The sequence below is a fragment of the Castanea sativa genome, chromosome 5 (assembly GCF_040712315.1).
Source record: "Castanea sativa cultivar Marrone di Chiusa Pesio chromosome 5, ASM4071231v1".
In the NCBI taxonomy this organism is placed as follows: domain Eukaryota; kingdom Viridiplantae; phylum Streptophyta; class Magnoliopsida; order Fagales; family Fagaceae; genus Castanea; species Castanea sativa.
Window position 1 is genome coordinate 7,041,503 of NC_134017.1, and position 11,500 is coordinate 7,053,002.

Consider the following 11,500-nt stretch of genomic DNA (forward strand, 5'->3'; position numbering starts at 1 on the left):
AATTTATCAAAACTTATACTGAACTAGTCATAGACTTCCTTATGAATAGCATGGTATCTGTAAATGCAGAACACATAAGATGGACTGATGCATGTACATATCGAGTAGTCAAAAAATGTTTGTACTCTGCACGTTCAATAATTAGAAGGATGCCACGGTTCAAACTTAGCGTACCTAGTCCGCGAGACCACCACTCGCCGGGGCCTCATTCCGCTTAGGGCATGTTCTTCGGTTATGCCCCTCTTGGTCACACAACCCGCATTGCACCTTCCTCCCGCCCTCCTTCCATGGTGTGGTTCTAGGCCGTTTCCCACCCTCGTCCATCTCATTCCTGATTCGTGTTGAGACAGGGTGACCTTTCTCTCGAATCAATTGGGGGTTAGGGAGGACCTTTCGAGTTTCTTCAGGATCTGGCCATGATAATCTATCTTTCAAGACAGGGAAAACGGGAGCATAGCTCTGAAACAGTGCGTCCACGCTATAGCATTGGTCAATGTACTGCTCTGCATCATGTCGATACCTAATACAAACTGCAATGACATGTGAACATGGTATCTTATACAATTTCCATTTCTGACATGTGCAAGTTCTTTGCAACAAATTAACTCCATGTGTGTGATCCCCATGTCCAGCAGTCCCTGGATTATGCGGTGTATGTACTTGATATGACTGTTGTTGCGCACTCAATCTTGTCACCCTGTGATGCTCCGCCTTCTCCTTATTTCTCATGAAGATATCTAAGGCATATTTACACCATTTTTTCCCTGAATTCAACTGCTCTATGCTCTTATTGCGACGATCATCGAAATAATCATTCGGTTTGAACCATGTGTATTTCACCATTGCTGTAATGGGCGTGCTACGAGCACCCTTTAGAACACCATTGAAGCACTCGGAGACGTTTGTAGTCATCGTCCCATAACGGTAACCCTCGTCAAAAGTTAGAGCCCATTTCTCTTTGGGCACATCCTTCAGATATTGGTGCGCATCCCGGTTCACATTCTCAATTAAATCGAAGGTGGCATTGAACTTTCGCTCCTGGGTTGCACTTGCTGCCCTCCATACTAGGTTCTTTAAAGTTTCATTGTTCCATCTAGTGTTCACGTTACTGCATAGATGACGAAGGCAGTAACGATGTTCTGTCATGGGAGGCTGCAAATAGTCTCGATTAGTGTCTCTGAAGATAGCTTGTATCACAGGGTGTCTGTCAGATATGACACACAGGTGTCTCCGGTCAGTAACATACCTTCTTATACAAGCCAAGAACCAACCCTAAGTCTCTGTGCTCTCGCTCTCCACAACGGCGAAGGCTAGTGGATAAATCTTATTATTAGCATCTGTCGCCATTGCAATCATCAATTTCCCTTTATATTTTCCATAGAGGTGGGTTGCATCAATACTAATCACAGGCCTACAGTTCTTGAACCCAATAATACATGGACGAAACGCCCAAAATACGGACTTGAATGTACAGGTTCCTGGTTCTTCATTATCGTCCACGTTTAACTTATACTTTGTACCCGAACTTGCATCCTTAAGTCCTGCCAAAAAACGTGGCAACTCTGCATAAGACTCCTTAAAATCCCCGTATATAGCTGCAACGGCCTTTTGTTTGGCATCCCAAACCTTGTATGTGAACCATAATGATTATGTTAGAAATTAAGTACAAGTCAAATAATCATAGTTGAAGAAAACAAATCAAGACTTGTAAGGCTATAAGATGAAGATAATATTTCTTTCTCTTTATTCGTTTTTTTTTTCTTTTTTTCAATTCAATTTCATTTTTCATAACATCAGGTATTCATGGGTTTTGGGAACTACAATCATGCTTATACTTCCATGTATTGAAAAAAGAATGCAAGTTAAAGAATACCTTGTAGTGAGATACTTCATGTTTTAAGTCTGCCAAAGCAACGTGACGTAAGTTCTTTATCTTATACGTGGGGTCTTCTCATATATAGCGCTCAAGTACGTATGCTAGGAACATTGAATCAATCATCCGTCCATCATGAGCATTCTGAATTTTGTCGCACGTGTGGGGGCCCTTGCATTTTGCGATCTTCCAGACATTGTCTCCCTTGCAACAGATCGCACGGACTAACCATGGGCAGGAATCATCCTCACAACTCACCATCAGCCTCTCTGAGTCTGAATGCTCAGTTTTAAACCTAAAATTCTCTCGCAGTGCGTACCAAGTCAATGCATGTCGCACCGCGAATTTAGTCGCGAATACCATTCCTTTCATTGGCTGTTGCCCAGGCGTCCAACTTGATACTTCTACTTGCATAACCGGTGATGGATCAAACATATTATCCCAAGTGTTGTTGGTGAACCATTCCGGCGTAGGATCGGGACCAGGGCATGTGTCTCTATTCTCTTCTACAACCACATCCTCGATATGATCAACATCATCATGTTCACCCATGGTTTCTAGACGCTCCTCAAACTCATCCCTAGTAACATCAATATCGGTTGCATCGTCACCAAGTCCGTGATCATATTCGGGTTCAGATGTGCCCCCATGCAGCTCATCATGAGATAAATGCTCTCCTGCATGCACTTCCTGGGGCCCTTGCTCCTCCTCAATGTGTGAAACATGGGGAAATGTTTGCCACGGTTCAGTACCATACTCATCTCCTGTGTTTTCTGCACACCCTTGATAAGATTGTAATGGTATTGAGTCAATGTGCTCATCTACAGTTCCATCCAAAACAGTGTGTTGTGAACCCTCCCCGGCCTCTACTATGGTGGGCTCAACAGTGACATAGAGATCCGAAGCAAAAAATCCTTTCACCACCATTTGCTCAACAATTTCCCACATCATCTTCACTTGGGCGCCACTCGATAACTGTAGTGAATTGTAGAAAACATGGGTGTCTAGAACCCGTTGAGGTGCTCGATACACGATGGAAATTTTATGCCTAGAGTGGTCTAACCTCATCACCTTCAATATTCTTCGTTGCAATTTCATAAGCCCTATCCCACGCTTTACCCTAACACAATTTTGCTTTTGGTTCGAGCCTTGGTATGACAACCCATGCAAGTCATGATAATACATCTCTCCATCGTAGTATACATAGAAAAAGTGAAAATCCATCACTAACCTGTTGGCATCAATATAAAAGTTGCCATAATGTATAACCACTTGCAACTGATCTTGCGTATGATAAAAACATTCACTAATTAAACTCAATCATAGACATCTAAATAATTGAATATTTGAAAAATATAAAAACAATTAATAGTACATCGAGTTCTGCGTTCTAGTTAACTCAATTTATAACATTTCTCTCATAAAAAAAAAATTATAAAATCTGTTATTGTCAAACTCACATGGTTTTTAAAATCAAATCACGTGTAAAAAAAATTATTAGTGTTTTCACATAATTAAGAACCATAATCAGACTGACAATTTAAATACAATCATATTTACATTATAAATGAGAAAAATAAATAAATAATAAAGTCAAGTTCAAACAACATAGTGTTATGCGTTATTATTACCATATAACTAGGACGATGATTTAAGTTACAAGATTTTCACTATTGTGTTAAGTTTTTACACAAACCAATTACAGAGAATAATTTTTTTTAAAATACTTTACGCATTGTAGTTACAGTGCCAGTTGAATAAACAAAAGGATTGAATAAACGGGAATAAAAAACTGACTAACTAAATCAAAACACTATCGTAGCTACAGTGCTGCACAATGCAAAAATATTGGATGTACAGTGACAAGACACTGTGCGCGCATTCGTGCTTTTATTATAAATAAGTAATGTTCAGCTCGACTTATTACATGTGTATAAGCCTAGGTTGGATTGTCGAAGGGTTGTGCATATATATTTTAGGGTTCGTTTGGTAATGCTGTTCTACTAACGTTATTTGTATTTTCCGGAAATACATGTGGATGAAAAAATGTATAGAAATAGGTGTAATGTTGTTTCAAAATTGAAAATTGTTGCTTAAAATTCTATACCAAACGACCAAGTTTTTATAAACTATTTAAGTACTTTTAAATAGTTAAATAAATATTTACCATTCATATAATTTGCCTAAATTATATTTCAAAATTTCTAATTTGTGAAAATTAATGATTAAGATACCAAACTTAATCAAACTGAAAATGAAAATAATATTATAAAATAAATTTGTATATATGGTGGGTGGAGTTTTTTGCCTACGTGGTTGAAAAAAACTATTACTTTGAATTTGACCCAACTCAAATCCAATCCAACAATGAAAAATGATTCCAATCATCAATAATTTTATGGGTTGGCCACACATTTTTTCCACAGAGAGTCCCGGAAAAACATCTATTACATTCACAAGAAATTACACAACTTTTTCACATGTGTTGAGTTTGTATATTTTTGCAAATACTCGTATACACTGACTGCACATATCACTTCTTTGAAATTGCATGCATATTTTTAAATTTCCAAATTTTTGAAACTTCACTACAAAGGTGTGAATATCAGCAGTTGTACATAGTTATTATTGAAAAATTAGGGAGTACAAAAAACTACTCATGGAGTACAAAAACACCACATACGTAACAACCAGCAAACAAAACACTTAGCTATTACCTCTACGTTCTGGTCACAGCAAGGTTGACCCAACGGATAACTAGACAGCACGTTGGTCTTGCAATAGAAGAGGACCTGCAGATGCCTTCCCAACTACCAGTAGCTTCTGTGCACACGAAGTGCTCTGACTCGTCACGTGGAGCTGGGAAGATGGTCAAAGTTAGAGTTCAGACGTTGTTTAACCAAAAATAGAGGAAAGGTGATGGGAATGTATTCTGAAGAGGTACTCGAGTTCTCCGAACTCGAGTACCATTGATTATGCATTTATGTGGTGGTTGCCATCAGGGAAGTCGGTGCTTGCAATAAGTATGGAACGTATTACTCGAGTCTTCAGGACTCGAGTACTGTGCTAGGAAGTACCCGAGTACGTCAAAGTCGAGTATTCCTCGGGTATGATATAGTAACCATACAGAGTAGTACTCGAGTTCAAGGAGCTCGAGTACAACTAATCAGTACTCGAGATTGGGGTACTCGAGTATCATTTATTATGCATCTGCTGTTGCCGCCAGGGAAGTGGGTGTATGGAACGTGTTACTCGAGTCTGTAGGACTCGAGTACTGTATTATGAAATACCCGAGATCTGAAAACTCGAGTATTCCTCGGGTATGATATTGTAATCAATCAGACTAGTACTCGAGTTTAAAGGACTCGAGTACTATTATCTCCCCAAAACTACTATCTTCATATCTCCCCCTAAATTTTGAATTCTAATAAATACAAATTGACGCTTGTAAAACATGATTATATATTAAACAAGTTTGATTTTTTTTTCCTTTTAAAAATATACATGTTTCATTAAAAAAGGTAGTACATATATTAAATTTAAATTAATACATAAAGGAAATGAGTTTGCAATTTGTATAACTTTTTAATATTAAATTTAGCACTATAATATAAAATGATTATGGTATTATATTATTGCAATTATTATTTTAGAAATGTTACTTTTTTTTATTATCAAAAAATGATCTTACAATAATATAGAGTTCTTATATTTATGTAGAGACAAAACCAAAGGACAATCCTGTAAAAATGCAACTCCAACTTCCACTAAAATATTGCCTAAAAAATAGGACGACACTCCTATTAATTTTTAAATTGATTTATTTACTTATAAATTAAAATTTTACTTGAAACAATGAAACAAATTTGGATAATGAAGCTACAAAAACTATAAATACACTAAAAATCATCAGACCCACAATGGAAACCGAAACCCAGTTGGTAAAATTACTTCAACTTAAGGCTGGCTAGTTGTTTACTAAAGTTACTCGGACATAATCAAGAGAATCAATGTTGAAGACCTTTTGTATTGAATAAAATAAGAGCGGGGAAATATCAACTCTTAATCAACCATTGCTCAAAATTTCATTCAGAATCTCAAACAACAACCAAATGTTATGTTTGCTTAACAAACATTCTCAACAGAGCCTTTATGATAGATCCTTAAATCACATCAAATGCCAACTGTGCATCAACTTTCTTTTATTTGTTTGCTTCTGCTCTTTCAGGCTTCTTCTGTTCTGGTTTAAGAAACGGATTCTGCAAAATATGGAAGAAATGTAATACTGATCAGAATCCCCCTCTAATCAAATTCAGCAAAATTAAATCACCAACTAGCATAAACAATGTGGCAACAAATAAAATGAGTGGCTAAGGCCAACTTTATAGTTTAACAGTTCCAATTAAGACGCTATGGCAATAAACTTTCAAGATTTGTTAAAACATTTGTAAGAGGTCATAGATTATGACTCATAACAAAGTATTCCTGATACAAGGAAACAAAAAATATTTTATCATTTGAAGGCAACAATTTCGTCCTAAATTTCATCTTTCAGAATTCTGTTACAGTAGTTTAGGGAGTTTATTTTTTGACACATTTCCGTTCTAATTCAAAAATCAGAATATGTAAACCAGTGAGTTGGATAGAAGCTCACACTTTCCATCAGTTAAAAAGGTAGGAAAACAAATGAGAGAGAGAGAGAGAGAGAGAAACAGACAGACTGACTGACTAACTAGCTGATAGAGAGACGTAAAATCTTGGCCTTCTCGTTATTAATATTTCAAGAAACCACCCTAAAGTTCAGCTTGATATAACTACTTTGTTCTTCTTCTTAAGGAAACTACAAAATCATTCACAGTTTTAATTTCTTCCAACTTTCTAAAACTTCCCGTGTTCCAACAATGAAACAGAGCATATGAGACTCCACTTACTTTCCTGGAAGCCAGATTTTTAAGTGAAATGTGACCATCAAGTCAGACAAGATAGATAATCAATTCATCATTCTAATTGCGAAGTTTGTGAGATATAAAATAGAGAAGATACAATCCCAGAACAGAAAATGGATAAGGCTAGGAAATATCATTTTTATTGACAAAAGTTCCATCCTAAACATATCAAACAAAGTCACTTTCTATTGTTGTTTCCAAAGTGTGGTACTGCTATCAAGAAAGTACCCTGTACCCGTAACGGTGTAACCCGTCATTCCTTTTCCATGAGAGATGAGAGGGATTTATCAAATGTAAAATCCAATAGTCTAAAACACGAGAAATTCTTAAATTTCACAAAAAAGAAATCTGACAAATTTTTCATCCTATGTTTGTGTATGTAACCAAAGTCATAAAGCATGAGCTGGTCAAACAACAATAGGTGATCTCATTATCTCCAAATCCAAACAGTTGGGATAAATGACTTGGTATATTTTATAACCCAACTAAATAACATTATCCATTGACAAAGTAGCAAGTGAATATGAATACATAAGAGCATTCTAGATCCTACCAACCACTAAAGCTCCATCATCAATAATTTAGACTAATCATCTTTTGGGGAAATACATACAAAAACTAATCCACCATTGACCTAATAATTTTAAATTAACACTAAAATCAAATAAGAGATTTGCAGGTGTCATGGTAAGGTGCAATTAGCATTGGGTCACTGATTTAGTGAGCAAATGCTCTAACCCACATATGGATCAGCAGAAATGAAGATTTTACATTATATCTGTGTGATCATATTACATTGGTAAAATAAAAATATTTATCATTTTACCTGTTGATTATGCCAAATAAGTACTCTGTAAAAGTGTGATATTTTTACATTTTAGGACCCAAACGTCAAAATCAAATTCAATCAAATTCCAGAATTTGTTAAATAAACTGTACTTTTTTATAAGTAAAAAAAAAACTAGTAAACAAAACTAAATTTCAAAACTATGATGTTCTAATCAACACTAATAATCCCAGTTTAACCCCGTAATAACAGATCCTCTGTCATGTAAACCAACTTACAGTCTATAACCAACTCAAAAAATAAAAAAAATAAAAAAATGAAAAAAACAAACACAAACACAAGCACAGAATTAACACAAACAAAAAAAATTCTGGTAGAGATTTTTATGTCAGGTATAATAATAATAATATATAAAACAAAAGTGATAGAGATTTATACATTCTCAACAAAGACATAGTTGGCAATGACCACAACACCGACAATGCCACCAAGAATTGCTGCTGGGCCAGTAAGTAGACTCCATTTCCTGTAGATCATCTTCTTCTACTGCTTCTTTGAGTCTGTTTGGGACAACTATTTGAAAAAATGCATTTTGAAAAATTAGTGATTTGGATAAAACACTATATGAAGTGGATATTTATGAAAATTTAGTGAAGTATTTAGTAAATCTGTGAAATATCGATGATGATAAACATCATAACAATAATAATTGTATGAAATAATAACATTAAATATTTAACACAATTTTTATGACAACCACATAAAACAATGACAAACCAGTCTGAACTTGCAGTCTTATCTAATCACCAATCATTTTGTTCATCATCAAGCATAAATACATAATAAACTTTTGAGTTTTGATCCATGAACACATCACTCACCGCATTCATCTATTACACACTTAGTACAGATGGAACCTCTGCATCACCACTCACCACACGACAATGATACCGCTTCAAACAATACTATATCAGTTAAAAAACTGTTCACTGTACAAAAGCTATTGTCTAGCCTATCCAACAGTCCAACTTCGGACCTCAGGTTGAACCTTGGCAATTGAGGTATTACCAAAACCAATTAATGCTTATCAAAAGATTTAACAAAGACAACCAAATAATAATAATAATAATAATAATTAATTTTAGAAAATTTGGGGTAAACTAGTAAGGGTACCTACCAATCACCCGTCCCAGACCCCGCAAAATGGGATCTTTGTGCACTTGGTAGGACCCTTTTTACTTCAAAAATTAAGCATACAATGATATAGGATGAGATGAGACAGAAATTATCAAAACCCAACTCGAAAAACACCATATATGTTCAGACCCATATAATATTAGAACTTTACTTTCACTGAACATGTCCTAAAAAATCAATACGATATAAATAAAATGAAGGGAAAAATCCCAATTCATGATAGACATAGATGCATTTTAAGGTTTTGGATCTTCAATTCAAGGTCCTAATTTATAGTTACAGACCCCAATATAAGTCAAATCCAATGCAAATGTGAAAATGCTTAATTTATAAAGCTGATAAATCTAGAAAAAGTCCTATCAATACAAAGCTAAAAATAACTAGATACAATTCATACGTACTATTAAAAAAAAATACTAAAGATAATTACACAAACACAAACACAAACAGTCCCTTCAGCCCATTGACGCTAGAACAACATCATGGGTTGATCGCAACATTTTGAGAGAGATAAGGAGCCCAAATGAAAAATACAAGAGCTAGGAGCCCAAGACAATATCTAAAATTAGCTATGTTGTAAAGCTAACATTCTATGCCTCTTTCATGCTTTATTGCAAGCATATGAACTTGGAACACAAGTGTGACACAATGCAAAAGGACAACAATAAATTCGAATTTTGCTTATAATTCATTGATTATACATATAAAATTATCTTCTGATAAAACTATTATATTTTCCAGCTTCCATTACTTCTAAAGTGAAAAAAATCCCTAATTTTTTTTTTTTAATATTTGAAAGTGAAATTTACAAGATTTTCTCTATGATTAAAAATACAAAATTAGCGTGTCAAATCCATAAAAGGAACATATCTAATCATAAATGACATAAAAGTTTGGAAACCATGTAGCGCTCACATAAGTTCTTGCCTGTGCCATTTAGCGCTCACTAAGACCTTTGACTGGTCTCACCCTTTGGTTCCACCAATGCAATTGACCATCGAAAATCATCCCCGTTTTCTTCTCCTCACTGGTTCCTTAACTGGTCTCACCTTGCCTGAAAAGAACACAAGCAAATACTCATATTCAAATCATTTAACCATAAAGAAATGCATATGTAATCAGTATAAGAGGGGAGAGTACCATGTCCAGTCCCACAGTCAGGAGGATGTGTCCGTGTCCGTTGCGGCCTTCGCGGCCGATCCTCACTGTGTGAAGCCTCAGGTGGGGGGGTGGGTATCTCTGTCTGGATGGCACCAGGGGTGGGTAGCCCAGGGGTGGGCATGAATCTCATATCATCTCTACCACATACATCTCCGGGGATAGTGTCGGTAGTCGATGGGGGAGAGGATGTGGGTGGGCAGGTATCATCGCGAACCATGGATGGAGACCGACATGTCTGGGCAAACGTATGGGATGGACCCGCATCATCATGTGCCATGGAGCCCATGTCATAACGAGTGTCCTGCATCATCTCATCTGATGTCTGACTTGCCTCCTCCATCGTGTGGTCATGCACGGGTGTGTGACGGTCACCCGATGTGTGACGGCTCGCGGTTAGCCTGGGATGTCGACTAGATGCATGGCACTGACTAGATTAACGGCCTCCATGCCCTCGACGTCCACCTGCTTGCCGACCATGCCTTACAGCCGGTTCACTTGCGTTGCCCGCAGTGCGTACATCGTCCAAGGTCAATCGACTGATTTCTTCAACAGATTGCAAGGCATTCATACAGTCCGTGTAGATCTCAGACCCTGGTTCGAACTTCGCCATAATCCTCAACTGTGATTCAACCTGTCACAAGTATACAAGAGTAGTGTTAGGATTTGGAACTAAACTATGCACAGCAAGGTACATTTATAATAGAACAATCTTTGTAAACTTACCAAAGTGTCCCAGTATGAGGTCTCTTTTGTAATATGCCGAACAGTGATGGAACGATACCACACCATATACTCGTCATTGTAGCTCATTACCCCATGAAAGGGCGGTGATTCAGCAATTGTGGCATGCGCAGCCCATCTAGCAATATGAGTGGCATGTTCTTGAACCCAATTTTTTTCCTGCTTGCCTTGGAGCGTTATCTTGTGAAGTTCAGTTGAAGTATCGACATTGTTCGGTACGCCTTGCTTCATCCCAAACTATCTCAGAACACGTTCGGGGTGATGGCCTTCAATCACCCAAAAATGTATGAGCGGCACGATGGACCTCCATATGTGTTGGCCTGCCGTACAATATGCGGGCAGGGAACCCAAATAATCTCTATATGGCTCCCAGACAATCTACAATGATCCAACAAATGCAAACAACCATATTAACAATATATGTGTAACGATATCTTACAAAAAACCATACAAACAACCATAAAGTGGTTGGTTCCCACTTGTAAGGGACGATACCTGATTTGGCCGGAGCGAAGCAAGCGACACACGATAGGCGCGTAGGACATGCATTGGATGGTCAGTTGTTATCTTAGCCCCTTTCCATCTATCAAACAACACAGACATAACCTTCATATTAATTACTTACATAATTCCCATGCGAAAGAAATTAATGCGGAAATGTAAAACGATAACTAAGTTGAAGATCCTACATACCCGACAAGTGGACACAGGGGCAAAGGCTCGGTGTGGATGCCTCATCACGGGACATATTTGTGGAAACCTCGCCCACGCCCACAACCGCACTAATAGCGATTG

General features: G+C 37.0%; 1 protein-coding gene across 7 annotated transcripts; it reads right to left on the reverse strand.

Moving 5' to 3' along the window:
* Positions 1 to 5,882: 5,882 nt before the first annotated feature.
* On the reverse strand, positions 5,883 to 11,290 carry LOC142636502 (serine/threonine-protein phosphatase 7 long form homolog). Of its 7 annotated transcripts, none has more exons than XM_075810748.1 (6): positions 11,201 to 11,290; positions 10,688 to 11,083; positions 9,944 to 10,595; positions 9,731 to 9,857; positions 8,045 to 8,179; positions 5,883 to 6,132 (listed from the first exon to the last, which is right to left on the reverse strand). In XM_075810748.1, exons 2-3 carry the CDS (start codon positions 10,934 to 10,936, stop codon positions 10,398 to 10,400), a joined length of 447 nt encoding a protein of 148 aa, XP_075666863.1. In that variant the 5' UTR covers positions 10,937 to 11,083; positions 11,201 to 11,290; the 3' UTR covers positions 5,883 to 6,132; positions 8,045 to 8,179; positions 9,731 to 9,857; positions 9,944 to 10,397. The 7 variants fall into 5 exon arrangements, 4 of the variants coding, with proteins under 4 accessions (XP_075666863.1, XP_075666865.1, XP_075666864.1 ...); XM_075810749.1 differs by having other exon boundaries at positions 9,719 to 9,857; XR_012844345.1 differs by lacking the exons at positions 9,731 to 9,857; positions 9,944 to 10,595; positions 10,688 to 11,083; positions 11,201 to 11,290 and adding an exon at positions 9,240 to 9,311.
* Between the last annotated feature and the right edge of the window lie 210 nt (positions 11,291 to 11,500).